This window comes from Physeter macrocephalus, chromosome 5 (genome assembly GCF_002837175.3).
Source record: "Physeter macrocephalus isolate SW-GA chromosome 5, ASM283717v5, whole genome shotgun sequence".
NCBI lineage: Eukaryota > Metazoa > Chordata > Mammalia > Artiodactyla > Physeteridae > Physeter > Physeter macrocephalus.
The window spans coordinates 88,864,715-88,882,637 of NC_041218.1; the positions used below are offsets into that span (position 1 = coordinate 88,864,715).

The window sequence follows — 17,923 nt, forward strand, 5'->3', positions numbered from 1 at the left end:
GGCTAATGGTTTATCAATTTTGTTTATCTTCTCAAAGAACCATCTTTTAGTTTTATTGATCTTTGCTCTTGTTTTCTTTTTTTCTATTTCATTTATTTATGCTCTGATCTTTATGATTTCTTTCCTTCTGCTCACTTTGGGTTTTGTTTGTTCCTCTTTCTCTAGTTCCTTTAGGTGTAAGGTTAGATTGTTTATTTGAGATGTTTGTTGTTTCTTGAGGTAGGCTTGTATTGCTATAAACTTCCCCTTACAACTGCTTATGCAGCATCCCATAGGTTTTGGATCGTCGTGTTTTCATTGTCATTTGTCTCTAGTTATTTTTTGATTTTCTCTTTGATTTCTTCAGGGATCTCTTGGTTATTCAGTAATGTAATGTTTAGCCTCCATGTGTTTATGTTTTTTACGTTTTTTTTCCCTGTAATTGATTTCTAATCTCATAGTGTTGTGGTCAGAAAAGATGCTAAGGCTTGATTTGTGACCCAAGATGTGATCTATCCTGTAGAATGTTCCATGCGCACTTGAGAAGAAAGTGTATTCTGCTGTTTTTAGATGGAATGTCCTATAAATATCAATTAAATCTAACTGGTCTATTGTGTCATTTAAAGCTTATGTTTCCTTATTAATTTTCTGTTTGGATGATCTGTCCATTGGTGTAAGTGAGGTGTTAAAGTCCCCCTCTATTAATGTGTTACTGTCGATTTCCTCTTTTAGAGCTGTTAGCAGTTGCCATATGAATTGAGGTGCTGCTATGTTGGGTGCATATATATTTATAATTGCTATATCTTCTTCTTGTATTGATCCCTTGATCATTACATAGTGTCCTTCCTTGTCTTTTGTAACATTCTTTAAAGTTTATTTTACCTGATATGAGTATCGCTACTCCACCTTTCTTTTGATTTCCATTTGCATGGAATATATTTTTCCATCCCCTCACTTTCAGTCTGAATGTGTCCTTAGGTCTGAAGTGGGTCTCTTGTAGACAGCATATATATGAGTCTTGCTTTTGTATTCATTCAGGATTTCTGTGTCTTTTGGTTGGAGCATTTAATCCATTCACGTTTAAGGTAATTATCGATATATATATTCCTATTACCATTTTCTTAATTGTTTTGGGTTTGTTTTTGTAGATCCTTTTCTTCTCTTGTGTTTCCCATGTAGAGAAGTTCCTTTAGCATTTGTTGTAGAGCTTGTTTGGTGGTGCTGAATTCTCTTAGCTTTTCCTTGCCCTGTAAAGCTTTTGATTTCTCCATCAAATCTTAATGAGATCCGTGCTGGGTAGAGTAATCTTTGTTGTAGGTTCTTCCCTTTCATCACTTTAAATATGTCATGCCACTCCCTTCTGGCTTGTAGAGTTTCTGCTGAGAAATCAGTTGTTAACATTGTGGGAGTTCCCTTGTATGTTATTTGTCATTTTTCCCTTGCTGCTCTCAGTATTTTTCTTTGTCTTTAATTTTTGCCAGTTTGATTACTGTGTGTCTCGATGTGTTTCTCCTTGGGTTTATCCTACGTGGGACTCTCTGCGCTTCCTCGACTTTGATTGCTGTTTCCTTTCCCTTTTAGGGAAGTTTTCGACTTCCCTAACATGGGAAATATTTTCTGGGGTCTTTCTCTCTCTCTTCTCCTTCTAGGACGCATATAATGCGAATGTTGTTGCGTTTAATGTTGTCTCAGAGGTCTCTTAGGCTGTCCTCATTTCTTTTTATTCTTTTTTCTTTATTCTTTCCACAGCAGTGAATTCCACCATTCTGTCTTCCAGGTCACTTATCCGTTCTTCTGCCTCAGTTATTCTGCTACTGATTCTTTCTAGTGTATTTTTCATTTCAGTTATTGTATTGTTCATCTCTGTTTCTTTTTTCTTTAAATCTTCTAGGTGTTTTTCTTTAATTCTAGTCCATTTCATTTAGTTGTTTTTCTGGGGTTTTATCTTGTTCCTTCATCTGGTACATAGCCCTCTGCCTTTTCATCTTGTCTATCTTTCTGTGAATGTGGTTTTTGTTCCACAGGCTGCAGGATTGTAGTTCTTCTTGCTTCTGCTGTCTGCCGTATGGTGGATGAGGCTATCTAAGAGGCTTGTGAGAGTGTAATTTTCTGATAATTATAGATAGCATGCCTAATGTTTAGTATTTATAAAATTACATCCAGAATATCTTAAAAGGCATTATCAGCTTATGTCAAGATGCTACAGCTGTTGTCAGGAACATCAGGGATTACTTGCTTAGCATCTACCTACTCAAGTACAAGAATGGGAGGAGGAGCATCCCAAGCAGAAAGTACAATATGTATAAAGATCCTGAGGTAGGAAAGAATTTGGCTTGTTTGAGGAGCTTAAAAGTGGCAGTGGAGCTGGAGGAAAGAGAATGAGAGGAGCAGGCACATGAAATGGTATCAGAGGGGTTGGCAGGCATCTGTTTAATTAATGGTACATGTTCTTTCAAATTTTGGTCTTTCTCCGATTTTATTTTTGTTTTCTTAGACATTGTTGGTTATTTCCTCAACATTCCACACATGACTACACTCACCTGATTCTCTTAAAACATTTTTCATCTTCTATCTTTAGTATCCTTCATGGATTCATCTTCTTCCCATTCTTTAAATATTGGTGTTCTATTGTGTTCTTCCTGGGTGCACATCTCTCCTTACTCCCTACACTGTCTCTCAGGATCTCGGCCACATTCACACCTCCATGCTGATAACTCCTCAATCTGAGTCTCCCTTCAGGATCTTTCTCCCAAGCCTTTGGCCTGAATATCCCACACACTCGAACTCAGTCTGATAAAACTGAAATCACCTTTCCGTCAAAACCTGTTACTTTTCCTACATTACCTTTCTTTCAGGTAGCATTTCCATCCACCCAAAGCCAGATTTTGGAATCATTCTTATCCTCCCCTTCACCCCCAGGCTCTTATCTTCCACATCTAATCAGTCATCAAGTTCTTTCAGTTTTACCTCCTAAGTAGTCTTGAATATGTTCTTTCCATACTACTTCTGTCCTCTGACCTAGTTCAAGAACTCCTCATCTCTTTCTTTAACTACTGAAGTAACTCCCACTGGTCTCCCCTCCAGTCTGTCACCCAGAGAATAACCCAAATAATCTAAAATGGGAAACTGACTCTGACTGTGGCTCCCCTTCTAGATGCTACTTCATCATCCATTGATTCAAGTCCAGGCTCCTTGGGGATAACATGATATTCCCTCAGTGACATCTCCTTTTCACAGTATATTCTAGCAGTACTAAGCTACATAAAGTTCCTTGAACAAGCATGCATTTGCATGCTTCTGTGTTAGACAGACTGAGTTAATAGATCCTTTTCTCTGCTTCCTCTACCACTACACCTGCCACACCATATTTAAATTAGTCACACCCTTCCAAACTGGGCTGCAGGGAACAGATCTTACTCACATTTGGTGCCCTAGAGCTCAGCATTTGTTCCTTCATTCAATGTGTATTTATCGAGTGTCTACTACCCCCAGGGTTCTGGAAAAACAGCGGTGAACAAAACAAAGTCTCAGCCTCATGGATCTCACATTCTAGTGAGGGGACTCCAGGAGATGGCCTACACAGTAGGCACTCATGGTGAAAACTTTTGAAAATCAGGCAAATGAAAGAGTCTTCTTAAACCTCTGTCTAAGCATACTGTCTGGAACATTGCTGTGACTCATTTTTCCTTTAAACAAGTATGGTGGTGACTAAAACAATTTAAGCAACAGATTGAACTGCCCTAACTGTGGATCCTGTGGTCTTCAGCAGATGATAATTCTCCTAACTAGAGTGGAAAACATTTTCTTGTATACATGGAGATATAACCTTATATTCAAACAATCCTCTGGGATAAGTAGAGAACAAATAACAGCCCACTGAATTAGACATTAAGAAAAAGTTATAGAAAATTAAAGAATTTTAAAGATAGCTTAAAATACCATCACATTAATAAGCTATTTCCTTCACTTACAAACCCTGTCCTGTTTATGTTGGAAGAGAAAATTGATGTTTTTCCTCTTTCTATAAAATATGCTTATTAGATAACTTCCTAAACAACTTTTATTCATGGATGACATAATACATTAGTCACTATTCTCCACAAAAGGAATGGCTGAAGACAATAAAATAATTATTAAAAAATGTATAAAGTTTGAAATAACTGTGTTCTCTTCTTGGCTTCCCCCATTTAAATTAGCTCTCTCAGTTAAACATCTTTTTGGATTTCTAAATATCTATAGTTTTGCCTTTGCTGATTAACTTCCTCACAGTGTCCATGATTTTCTGAACACAATGCCCCATCACCCACTGCAACCCTAGAGAGCTTTTCTACCTCCAAGGAGTAAATTTCACTGATTTCCCTGCTTATTTCTGGAGCTCTTATACATCTCTATAAAGCTGTCTTGCAGGTGACTCAAACTAAACATGCCTATTTTCCCAACCTGTAGCCAACCTGTTCCTCCCCCTATGGAAGAGACACAGCTCAGTAAAGGACACCACCATTTATATACATGCTCAAGCCAAAAATCTGGCATCATCCTTGATTCCCTCCCTCTCTTCCTTACCCCCATACTCCTTCTATCCCTAACTCCCATTGATTCTTCTAAATGTCCCTCAATCTGCTGTGCCAACCCTACTACCATCCCCCTGGTTATAGCCCTAATATAGACCCTCATAATTTTTCACCTGGATTACTGCTTTATAATTGGTCACTAGTGCATCTATCATCCCCATGTCTATCCAGCAGATAGAGTGACCTTTTCAAAATGTCAGTCTCACTGTGTTACTGTCTAATTGACAATAGTGAATGTCCTTCCATTGCCAACAAGGCAGAGAACAAATTCCTCACTGTGGCTTCTGGGCCCCTTATGACCTGGCCCCCGCCTACCTCTCAAACATCATCTCTCACCACTCTCCTCCTAATCAAGCTATACCCAAATGTACAGATTTCCTTGATGCGACCATACTTTCAACCTCTTTACCTTTGTGCAAGCTTTTTCTTTGGCTCACCACATACTCTTTCTCCTTCTCTTGTAAAAGAAGATCTTCTCTGACTCTCTGAGCCAGGTTAAGTTTCCCATCTGTTTGTTTCCCATACCCATCATGTTTTGTAACCACTGTCTCACACCTGTCTTCCACTAGAATGTAAGGGCCAAGAGGAGGGGACCTGTCTGTTTTTTTCATTCCAGTATCCCCAGCACCAAGCACAATGTAATTAGAGTAAATATTTGTTAACTAAGTAAGTAGTGTGATTCTAACTAAAAACTCACTATTGAAAAGAATTGTGAGTGAACATAATTATTAGAAAACATAAATTGTTTTTTTACCAAAGGCATAAATGGTCACATTTGATCTCTGGTGAATATCTGTAACATTCCAGAGTTTAAATCTTGAATGTTAAGTCTATAGTCATATTTGCACTTCATCAGACCGACAATCCAGGCTGGTGTTTAGCTGCCCGAGTTGACATCTGGGCTGACTCATTTTAATTTGACTGTTTGAGGTTAGCTTCCACAGCTGTCGTAGCACTATGTTGTCAATCATTTGACTTTTAGATCACAATTTAACTTACTTGGAGGAAGAAAACAACAGCCTTCAGAAGACTTATTTTTCAGTCTTTTAGCAGAAAACAACTAGCTTTCTTCTCCATAGGTGCTCTTTCAGATTGTGTGTATTCTTTACAAGAAAATTAAAACAGTGAATGGGACTTGAGGCTATATTCCTAAGTTTTTAACTTTTCCTCAGTTAAAAATTTTAATATATGATCTTCGAAAATAAAAACTGAGCTTTTCACAAATGCTAAAAACTAGGATAGAGCATCTAAGCCTACCTTCGTTAATTCAACAAATGTTCACCAGATACTTCAGGCTTGTGATGAGTGCTGTGGTGGAATTATATTTTGATGTACTTTATAATGTGCTTTGATCCTTCTTGTTACCCTGTGACCCTTCAGACAACAGCTGGGCCTTCTACTTATATGTGTCAGGGAAGGGTTTTTACAGAACAACACAGGAGAAAAACATCCTAGACTTGTAAGCTTTAAATTCTAAACCCTGAAAGACTTGGAACATGACATTTTTAAAAACCATGTAATCAGTTGGAACATTTCTTCCACCCTCAGATTAGACAAAGAATCTATGCCAAGAGAAGAGACGGGGAGCAAAGAAGAGAAGAGGGGTGAGGAGCAGAGGGGGAAGGAGAAGAGAAAGGAGATAGGAGAAGAGGGGAGAGAGAAGGGGGGCAAGGAAGGGAGGGTGGAGGAAGAAGAAGGGAAGGGAGAGCAGGAGGGGAGCAAAAGAATGAGGTGCTAGGATACAGGGCCCTGTTCCAGACCTCCCTGGACTCTATCTCCTGATAGGTTTGGGGGTCTAAGAGTACATGAAAACTCATTCTACCTATCCCTGGTATGGCTGTGCGAAGCAACAAGGCAGGAGAGTTTTCCTGCGCTCATCATTGTACCAGCTAAGATCTAATGAGGAAAATAAAAACAACTCTAATTTCAAACTGAAGAAATTTAATTGTGAAAGAGAATTGACTACATAGGTGTTAGAGAACTAAGGAGCCTGATGGAATAATGACAAAATCTAGAGATTTAGTAGCAGGCAACCACTACCACCCCTATGCTGGAAGGACAATGGGAAGCAATGGTGTTTATTAGAGCCCAGAGTCCAAGGTCCCGAGGGAAGCTAGAACCACAGCAGTTCTGACTAAAGGGAGTAGATCACAAAAGACATGCAGCTGATGATAATAATGAAAGGAAAGGTGGAGGAAAACCCTGGCCTCTCCCTCCTTCTGACCCTCCCATTGTGCACAAATGCCTCACAAGCACCAAACCCAACTGGAATCTAACTGACATGAATCAGCCATTCTGTAGGAGAGTGAGAAGGGTGAGGATGGGTCTGAGGGCAAATACACCCAGATGTAACAGCAGGAAAATGTCTGCAGGGGATGTCTGGGATTGTGGACCTAAGAAGGCCTCACAGAGTCCCCATGCCCCAGGATGACCCAGAGGGGCCCAGAGCAAGGGCCCCTATGACAAAGGAGCCTGAAGACTTGAAGGGGGGCTTGGAGCCAGGAAAGGGAAGACACATCAGGAATTTACCTGGAAGGAAACCAAATGGGCCCTCAGACATCTCACTGGATTCCACCTTGGACAAAAGACAGCATTGAGAAGACCAGGCTTGAGTCCACCATGAGTTGACTACATGTAACTGCCCTGAGCTCCCACTCTCATACTACATTTAGACAACACTCCAGGGAAGGGGAGAGGAGCCCACCTAGCAGAATGGAGGCTGAATCTAAATTCACTCTTAGATAAAGAAAGGAAAGAACCTGAACCAATGAAGAGACATAGTTATTTAAAAAAGCCCACTGAATATGTAGGGAAGGATGGACATATAACACAGGTATCAGTAATGCAGTGAGAAACAGAAACAGGTCATGTTAAAGAATACACTGTGGCTGGAGATGTACATAGAGAAGTTCCTGTACTTGCCTGTAAGGTAGGACTTCTCAGAGAAGGCCTCAGAGACAGGTGATATTTGATGAGCTTGAAGGATGAATAAGGATTTAGCAAGAAGATGCAGGAGAGAGCCTCACCTCTTGTCTTCTTCTATCCCTCCCAATGCTCTGATTTTCAAGAGAAGCCAGTACATTCCTTATCTAACTACAGTCCATTAAAGTCTTTCAGAAACATGACAGATCTCTGGGTTTATCTTCATTTTGATTAGTAAATGGGGCAGTGCTGGAATGATAGGGTAGGTGTGATCTGTGTTTCAGCTCTGACGAGTAGCAACAGCAGCTTGCAAGAAATCAGTTTCTTTTTTTTTTTAATTTTTTTTTTTTTTTTTTTTTTTTGCGGTACGTGGGCCTCTCACTGTCGTGGCCTCTCCCGTTGCAGAGCACAGGCTCCGGACGCGCAGGCTCAGCGGCCATGGCTCACGGGCCCAGCCGCTCCACGGCATGTGGGATCTTCCCAGACCGGGGCACGAACCCCTGTCCCCTGCATCGGCAGGCGGACTCTCAACCACTGCGCCACCAGGGAAGTCCCAAGAAATCAGTTTCTTAAAATGTATCCTCTTATAGATTTGTAGAGGCCATTTCTAGACTTCAGTTTTGAACTAAGGACTTGGATCTCAAGGCACTCAGGTAGTCTTATAGAATATACAATCCACAGGAAAAATATACCTAAGCCATCCAAAATATATCTGCACAATAACCAAATGTCTATAATTGAAACACATTTCAGATCTATCACATAAAACTCTGATCTGTCAGGACTTTCCTCAAAATATTGTGTTTTGCCATTTTTTAAAGCAGAGAAACAAGACCATTGATTTACAAATAACCTCACCTATCGGTATTCCAGAAACAATATTCCCAAACTTGCCCTTTATAATCCAATATTCTAAGAAATAAAAATAATTGCGGTTCTCTCCATTGTTTACACAATGGAAAATGATTATATTACAGAAATCAGTAGAAGTCATTGAATTGTTTGAACACTTTTTTTTTTTTACCTCATTAGAGATGTCTGTTCCAGAGAGATCTACTGATACCAAAGAAAAGATGTTTACAATAAATTCAACTCCTAGGTCAGTCAGATGTTCACAATTTCGTAAACTCAGGTAGTTTAAATTAGAGCAGCTGAAAGAAAGTAGCATGAAGAGTTCATTTTAGCTTTTAATCACACTGTCAGTAGAAATTTCTTCATATTAAAAACTACTTGGGGAAAGCAAATGCTATTGAAACAAGGATTTTCCTTTTCTTGTCATAAAAGTAAGCTTAAAAGTGTAAATAATTGGGACTTCCCTGGCCGTCCAGTGGTTAGGACTCCGCGCTTCCACTGCAGGGGGCGCGGGTTCGATCCCTGGTCGGGAATTAAGATCCCACATGCCGTGGGCAGCACGCCCAAGAAAAAAAAAAAAAAAGTGGAAATAATTGACATTACAAAGTTGAATGAAAGAGAGGTGGATTATTGTATAAAACATTCTGTGATTTCATTTCGTATTGCAATTTCTAATAAAAAATATATTACATGCATACAAAAACTATCATGTAAATACCACGATGAATGACCACTAAAAGTGCAAAGTTAAATTTCTCACTTATCCTTACAAGTTTGTTACAAGAATTGTACTTAACCCCTTAGTGTACACAAGACCTTTTACAAGTAAACAGGATCAAGAATAAACCCACCATCTAGAATATCCCTTGGGAAACGCTGTAAAGGTTTACATAGAGATGATATCCTTGCAAAGTACAGAGAAGTCACCCAGGTATAGCTATTCATAACTTCATGAGTGATTCCATCTCAAGCTTTCTCCAAGTTGAAATTTAATAAGAAATGTCTTAGATATAGTCAAAAGATTAATTCATTCCATGACTCCAATGTCTTTTTTCGTTTTGCTGAATATTGGACCAGCTTCTGGGCATCCCTAATGTTTTCCAAATGGCTTCAAAAGTCTATCTCTGATCTGTCCTATTAACAAATATACAATTACATAACATGATGTAAAATATTATTGTTTTATCATACCGCTCTGATAGTTTTGCAATAGAGGCATCACCCAGGTGGATACAGTTACTTAAATTTAGCTCTCTTATCTTTGTGCTTGCAGGACCATCAAGAAACTGCTTTAGTCCCATGTCACCAATTCTGTAGGAAAGAGTAAGAAAAGCTCTAAATGTGATCTTATGTATAAATATGTAGAATACTATTAAAATAATAGTTACTATACCCAATACATTCCGAAATAGCAAGGTGATATCTATATCTGGTATTTTGCCAACATTTGTAAACCAAATTTGATTATATAGCTTTTATTTTAATAGAAAATATATAAATGATAGTAATGGGAGAAATATTACTAAAAATGCTATTCCTATTCATTTGTTCATTTAATTAGGTGGCCTAATTATTAATAAAACAGATAGCCTCTAAGGTTTCTTCCCTGGGGTTAAAATGTGATCATGTTAAACAGTGCCTGATGCAATCTCCTGCAAAAGAAAAAGACAAAAAACTTAGGATAGGGAGAACCAAGCCTAACAGTCAAACTACTGTCAAAATCTTGGAGGAATTTCCACTAAGTACAAGTCAATTTAGCTGGACTGGAAACCTAATAAGTTACCTAAAGATCCTTTCTCTCTGAAGCAGAGAAAATCTGATGCTGCAAGAAGATCTTGACCTCAGTCTTCCCATAGTGTCCTTAATCATAGACACCTATGTGTCAGTGCCATCCCTCCCACCCCTCCCATGTAAGTCCACATTTATAAATGATTCTCTAAATTATAAATAGTCAACCAGAAACACATTTATAATAAAATGACAACAAAAACAAAGAAAATTGTGCAGTGGCATTAGGTAAAGGTAAATAAAATTAACACAGGGGTGATAATTTTACATTGAGTTAGAATACTATACTAGTAAAAATATTAAACAAGACTAACAGGGTAGTTTTACATTGATTAGGTATCACCCCAATGAAGATAATATGGTTGGGTATAGAATTGGGGGATCATATTCTTTACTGCCATGAAACTGCGTACAGTGAAATGGTGTAATGTTGTAACAACTTTAAAATATATATATGTGTGTGTGTGTGATCAAAAAAAAATCAGACGATCCATAGAAATTAACACAACATTGTAAATCAACTATACTTCAATAAAATAATTTTTTTAAAAAATCAGGGTGGTTAAGACTCCATGCTTCCAATGCAGGGGGCACTGGTTCGATCCCTGGTTGGGGAACTAAGATCCCACATGATGTGCAGTGCAGCCAAAAAAAAACCAAAAAACAACCTCCCCCCCCAAAAAAACCCTAAGATATCAGACTGGCCTTGGATTTCTCCTCTGCAACAGAAATACCAAACATATAAATGTATATATATAATATAACAATATAAACAATATTAATAAAAATATCAATTATAAATATATTTTCTGTTACAGAAGAGAAATCCAAGGCCAGTCTGGCTTCTTTTTTTGTTTTGGTAATTTTAGTCATGAACTTTTATGCAACATATAATATAGCATAAATACAAAATGAAAGAAAAAAAATTCAAAAAAACATAATTAAGATACAGTTTTGTATTAGACTTCGCTTTTGACAAAAAAAAAGAGGCATAAAGTTTAAGTAATATAATTAATGTAATTTAAGTTCCATGGACTATTCATATATATTCAACATGATAAACAACATAACCATCATCTTTTTCACCAGCATTACCCCTAAATAAAGATCCCAAAAGGCAGAAGTTGTGCAGGCTGTATTTTTGTACCATGATGTCATAAAATGAAAAATTAGTAACAATGATAATTAGATATAAACTACATGGATATCTGAATACATTTTTAATAAATAATTCTTGGGTAAAGAGAAAATCAGATAAGTATTATAAAACTATATATCTTTCCAAAATTTATATATTTAACATAATTTCAATTAATATCTCAATAGGATTTTTTCTGAAATATGACAAAATTCTAAAGTTCACTTGGAAGAATAAACTGGCAAAAATATCTAATAACTTAAAAGACTACTAATAAAGAGAGTCTCATTCTATTAGATATTAAAACATAAAGCAATAATAATAATAAAGGGTAACATTTCTTGAGTGCTTATTATGTGCCAGACAGTATTCTAAGTACATTACATGAATTAACTTATTTGATCCTCACAACAATCCTGAGTATATACTCTTTATTTTCCCCATTTTACAGATAAAGTGCTGTGCAAGATTAGACAGAAAACAGATAAATGAATGGAACAGAAAAGATAGCCTGAAAACAGACATTTATATACTAACACACACACGCACACATATACTGACATGTGTATGTGTATATATATGGATGTGTATATGTAGATGTATATATACATTTATATGATAATCCTGGAGGCATAAAAGTCAATAGAAAAGGACTTTTCAGGTAATGGTCCAAGTTAATGGGTTAATGCAGTTAATCCTAAACCTGGCTGTGCATCAGAAGCACCCATGTTGTTTTTTAAAAAATATATAAGCTAGTGTTCCATCCCTAGATATTCAGATTCAGTAGCTCTGGTGTAGGGCTTGGGCATATGTAGTTTTATTCAGCTCTTCAGGTGATTCTGCTGCCCTGGAATTTTCACTTTTAAATCATATATATTTTTGAAATTTATCTTTTTATTACTGATTCCTAATTTAACTGCATTGTAGTTAAAGAATATAGTTTGTTACCAATACTATGAAAGTTGTGGGAACTTGCTTTAAAACTTAATACATAGTCCATTTTTTGAAGGATTGATATGTGGTTGAGAAAAATGTATACTTTGACTCTCAAACTTCCTGTTTTAGGTGTATCTCTTATAGATGAATTTTAAAAATCTAATCTAAAACGCTGATATTAAACTTTCTCTGTCTTTTGTTATACTCTTATCACATTTTTCTTTTTATTTTTTCACTCTGCTGTCATTTCTTCAGTTATCTCCAGCTTTGTACTTCTCTCTTCAGTGAGTTCTAATCTGCTGATTAGCAATTCATTTTCTTTATTTCAATAACTATATTTTTTATTTCTAAAAGTTAGTTTTTCAAGTAAATCTAGTTATTTTTATCACATTTTGTTGTCTGCTCGTGTTTCTGGTTCCATTATTTATTTCTTCAAATATTTCAAACATAGTTACTTAATATTCTGTGATAATCCTAATATATGAATTATGGAAGTTTAAATTTATTTTGCTTCATGGTGACTCATATCTTTGTATATTTGATGGTCTTTAATTGTGAGCACCTATTTATTTGACTTTAACCTATGGGAACTTGGGACGCCTAAAGAGAAGGTGCTTTCCTTCAGAAAAGCTTTGAGGTAACTTCTTCCAGGGGCCTAGGTACTATCTACCTGAGACCACTTTTTCCCCCTTGAAGAGGTCCAGACACTGAAGAAGTCTCATCCTGCTTCCCTATCTTGAGTCTCGCTAAAACTGATTGTCTCGATGCCAGTGTTGAAATGAACATTTATGCTCATAGCAGCTCTATCTTTTATGTTTGCTTGGTATTCACTGTTCGTCTTAGAGAGTCTACTCATTGAGAAGGTGGTGAAGAATCATGATATTGGATATTGGATATTTCTCGTACTCTTTGTGGGCTCAGCAATGTATTGAAAGTATGTTTCATCCACGATCTAAATTGTTTGTAGCAAGGAGTCCTTTGAAGTGTTTTGTCAACTATACTGCTGGACGCAGAAAAACCTCCATTTCTTTTTAAAATTAGGTAACCTGCAGAAGCCTGAGTGAAGTATATGAATGCAATTCAATTTTATTTCATATGTTAATACAGATAGGATTAGCTGTTACACACACACACACACACACACACACACACACACACACACACACACATCCTGCTTGCATTATGGTGCCAGCTTGCTCATGAGCTTGCAACCAAGATGCCAGCTGGAACTTTAATCATCCGAAGGATTGACTGAGAGTGAGTGGAGGGTCTGCTTCCAAGGTCACTCACATGGCTGTTGACAGGAGGCCTCAGTTCCTTGCCGGCTGTTGACTGGAGGCTTCATTTCGTAATTCAGGTTTTTCCCATTTCAAATCCTGTCTTTACCTCCCCTCCACAACCCATGGTGCCTCCCCATTTTAATAATAGGGAACACGGGTTAAGATTTTGTGTAGCTTAGCTTATTACTCTGACTTGTCTTATGTTTTCCCAAATATTAACCAATTTCATTGTAGATCAAATGCTATTTTGTTATCATCTGTCCCTTTAATATTATACGAAATTTATACAAGCAAGAGGCTGAGATATCCACCGGGGAAGAAATTTTAGCAAGAATTTGATCCCTGCCCACCTGAGAATACCAGGATAGAAGCCCATTTGTAACCCAGCTAAAGAAAGGGTTTCAGTAAGAACTTGCCATCTGTCCATCTGTGAGCAAACCCACACAGAGGAGAAATCTAACTAGTACCCAAGAGGAAACACTTCAGTAAGATTGGCTCTTCATAAGCAAGTTGGAAAGTCCATTTGGGAAAAAGACCTATTAACTGAACTAGCTGTGAGAACCTTCACTAGGATAGGTAGCCCGTAAGTGTTCCAGCAAATTCATTTAATCTTACAAGAGCCTGTGATTCCACATATCCTGAGCATTCCCTGACAATCTCCCCATGCCCCTACATAACTAGTCTGGGTTGGGTGCCCCTCCTTTGTTTTACCTCAGAACTCTGCATTTACCTCCACTTGGACTGCTGACTTTCATGTTTACTCTCCTAACCAATGAGCATCTTGAGGAAGTCTGGAACATTCTAGATAATCAGTGTTTCTTGACTGAGTGACTCATTACCTTACACAATTTGCCAGATTCAACACAGTAAGTTGCTTCAAAGGTGAGAGTGACTTGAGGCTACCATCTGTTATTCCCTTGCAGTCCACCATGTAAATGTGACTGATATTTGGAGAATGCTTGTCTATAAATTTGAAGCACGCATCGGTAATCCTTTTATTTCCTGTTTTAAAAAAAAGAAGTATTGTATTTGAATTGCCACAAGATTAAAAGTAAAAATTAATGCTAAACCACTTTTTAACATCACAGACCTTCAAATCGGATCTTTCTGAGGTCACAAGTAGAAAGAGCTTTGAAAGTACAATCAGAAATATGTGGTGCACCAATGAAAACTACTGATGTAATTCGATGGCATTTTTCAACTAAAGCCTTTAGAAGAAAAAAAAATAATAATTAACCAGAGTATAGAGAACAAGCTTATGAAAGTGATGAGGTTATTTTTTTCCTCTCAATATTTTCAGAAACAGACACATTAACTATTAAAGTGTCCTAATTTCAAAGAAAATGGGACTTTTTTCAATATATTTTAGTACACTTACATTTGAGTAATGCATAGGAATCAACTAAATGATGTTACAAAAGTAAGAGAAAACATGAGAAAATGGAATGCTGAAAAAAATCACTACATTTAGAAGCTTGACATGTAGAATTAGACTTAAAGTTTATGCTTAAGCTACAATATCATTGAAATAAAAATATCCTAACTGTGAAACAAAGTTTCTCAGGGTATTTAAGGATTCAAATGTTCAAATGTGTGTGTATAAATTTCCTAATAATTTTCTTATATAAAAAAACTAGGGCTTCCCTGGTGGTGCAGTGGTTGCGCGTCCGCCTGCCGATGCAGGGGAACCGGGTTCGCGTCCCGGTCTGGGAGGATCCCACATGCCGCGGAGCGGCTGGGCCCGTGAGCCATGGCCGCTGGGCCTGCGCGTCCGGAGCCTGTGCTCCGCAACGGGAGATGCCGCAGCAAGGGGAGGCCCGCATACCACAAAAAAAAAAAAAAAAAAAAACTAAAATGAAAAACCCATTCATATTTTTCAATAATTCAAGCCGCTAGAAAATGTGCCAACCATATGAGACTGAAAAGAAAATATAGTTTCCAACTACGTACTTTTACACAGTTGTCCGTCAGAGTTGGCATGTCATTGATGGTCAGATGCCTAATCCCACTGCAGCTGTTTGCAATGTTCCTGAAGCCTTGGACTGAAATCTGAATTGTACAGAGTTGGTGAAAATGTGGGAGAACCCATTAGTATGACCTCTAATAAAACCCTAAGATAGTAATAGCCAAAGTTATGGCATGATTTTGCTACTGTTTTTTAAAATTGAAACCATAAAATATTGCAGACATAAAAGGAAACAAAGAATCTTATCTTGATTTCTTTAATTTTTATATGTATGTTTTGTGAAATTATGATCACAGTTAGTCTAGTTAACTTGTTATTCTATTTTTTATTGAGGTAAAATTCATATAACATAAAATCAGTCACTTAAAAGGTCATTTAACCTTTCATAATTTTGTGTAACCACAACTTCTACGTAGTTCCAAAACATTTTTATCACCCTAAAAAGAAACCTTTTACCTATTAAGCAGTTGCTCCCCATACTCACCTTTTCCCAGCCCCTGGCAATCACTAATCTGTTTTCTGTCTCTATGGATTTACCTATTCTAAATATTTCATATAAGTGGAATTATACAGTATGTGGTCTTTTGTGTCTAGTTTCTTTCACTTGCCTTAATGTTTTTGAAGTTCATCCACAACGTGGTATACATCAGTACTTTATTCTTTTTTTTTTTTTTTTCGGTATGCGGGCCTCTCACTGTTGTGGCCTCTTCCGTTGCAGAGCGCAGGCTCCGGACGCACAGGCTCAGCGGCCATGGCTCACGGGCCCAGCCGCTCCGCGGCATGTGGGATCTTCCCGGACCGGGGCACGAACCCGTGTCCCCTGCCTCGGCAGGCGGATTCTCAACCACTGCGCCACCAGGGAAGCCCTACTTTATTCATTTTTTATGGCTGAATAATGTTCTATTTTATAGATGTACCACATTTTGTTTATCCACTCATCTGTTGATAGATATTTTGTATATTTTGAATAGTGCTGCTATGAACATATGTGTACATCTATTTGTTTGAGTACCGGTTTTAAATTATTTTCGGTATATACTTAGGAGTGAGATTGCCAGATCGTATGGCAATTCTATGTTTAACTTTTTAAGGAATGACCAAAATATTTTCTACACTGGCCGTACTATTTCACATTCTCATCAGCAATCTACAAGGGTTCCAATTTCTCCACATCTTTGCCAAAACTTATTTTTTATTTTTCCATATTTTCCTTTTTCAAAAAATTTCCTAATGAGTTTGAGGTGGTACCTCATTGTGATTTTGATTTGCATCTCCCTAATGACTAATGAGATTGAGCATCTTTTCATGTGCTTATTAGTCATTTGAATGTCTTCTTTAGGGAAATGTCTACTCAAGTCCTTTGACTAATTTTCAATTGGGTCATTTGTCATTTTGTTGAGTTGTAAGAGTTCCTTATATATTCTGGATTCTAGACCCTTAGGTATATGACTTATGAATATTTTCCCCATTCTTTAGGTTGTCTTTTCACTTTTTAATAATGTCCTTTCATGCACAGTTTTTAATTTTTATGAAGTCCAATTTCTCTGTTTTTTCTTTTGTTGCATATACTTTTCTTTTTTAAGCAATGAATATTTATTTTATTATTTTTTAAACGTTTTTATTGGAGTATAATTGCTTTACAATGGTGTGTTAGTTTCTGCTTTATAACGAAGTGAATCAGTTATACATAATCATATATCCCCAAATCTCTTCCCTGTTACATCGCCCTTCCTCCCATCACTACAAATAACTCAATTTCGTTTCTTTTTATGGCTGAGTAATATTCCATTGTATATATGTGCCACTTCTTCTTTATCCATTCATCTGTCAGTGGACACTTAGGTTGCTTCCATGTCCTGGCTATTGTAAATAGAGCTGCAATGAACACTGTGGTACAAGACTATGCTTTCAGAGATCATTTCTATAGTTCGTTGCATATGCTTTTGATGTCATATCTAATAATCCATTGCCAAATCCAAGGTCATGTAGATTTACCCTCAGTATTTTCTTGTAAGTTTTATCATTTTAGCTCTTATATGTAGGTCATTGTTCCCTTTTCAGTTGATTTTTATATATGGTGTGAGGTAGGGATCCAATTTCATTTTTTTTTGCATGCATATATCTAGTTGTCCAGCACCAGCTGTTGAAGAGAATATTTTTTCCCCCACTGAATGGTCTTGGCACCTGTGTTGAAAATCAATTGGCGATAACAGTATAGGTTTATTTCTGGACTCTCAATTCTATACGTCTGTCCATATGCCAGTACCACACTGTTTTGATTACTATAGCTTTGTATACTGATTTCTTTCTTTCAACTATCATTATCCACATTAATGGAAGCAGCAGTGGTAGAGAGTATTCAAAGTAATTACTTATCAAAAGATCAAGTATCGGGCTTCCCTGGTGGTGCAGTGGTTGAGAATCCGCCTGCCGATGCAGGGGACACGGGTTCATGCCCCGGTCCGGGAAGATCCCACATGCCGCGGAGCGG

General features: G+C 37.3%; 2 protein-coding genes across 2 annotated transcripts in view; one reads left to right on the plus strand and one right to left on the minus strand.

Moving 5' to 3' along the window:
• The window catches only part of FAM185A (family with sequence similarity 185 member A), a 153,600-nt gene that overhangs the window by 120,046 nt on the left and 15,631 nt on the right, over positions 1-17,923 (plus strand). The window lies entirely within an intron of this gene.
• Positions 1-17,923, minus strand: part of FBXL13 (F-box and leucine rich repeat protein 13) — a 192,261-nt gene that overhangs the window by 43,307 nt on the left and 131,031 nt on the right. Inside the window, exons 13-17 of the mRNA XM_024115971.1 lie at positions 15,417-15,515; positions 14,557-14,674; positions 14,306-14,468; positions 9,516-9,635; positions 8,497-8,623 (exon numbers count right to left, since the gene is read on the minus strand). Coding sequence (XP_023971739.1) covers positions 8,497-8,623; positions 9,516-9,635; positions 14,306-14,468; positions 14,557-14,674; positions 15,417-15,515 — 627 coding nt within the window. The remainder of the gene's footprint in view (positions 1-8,496; positions 8,624-9,515; positions 9,636-14,305; positions 14,469-14,556; positions 14,675-15,416; positions 15,516-17,923) is intronic.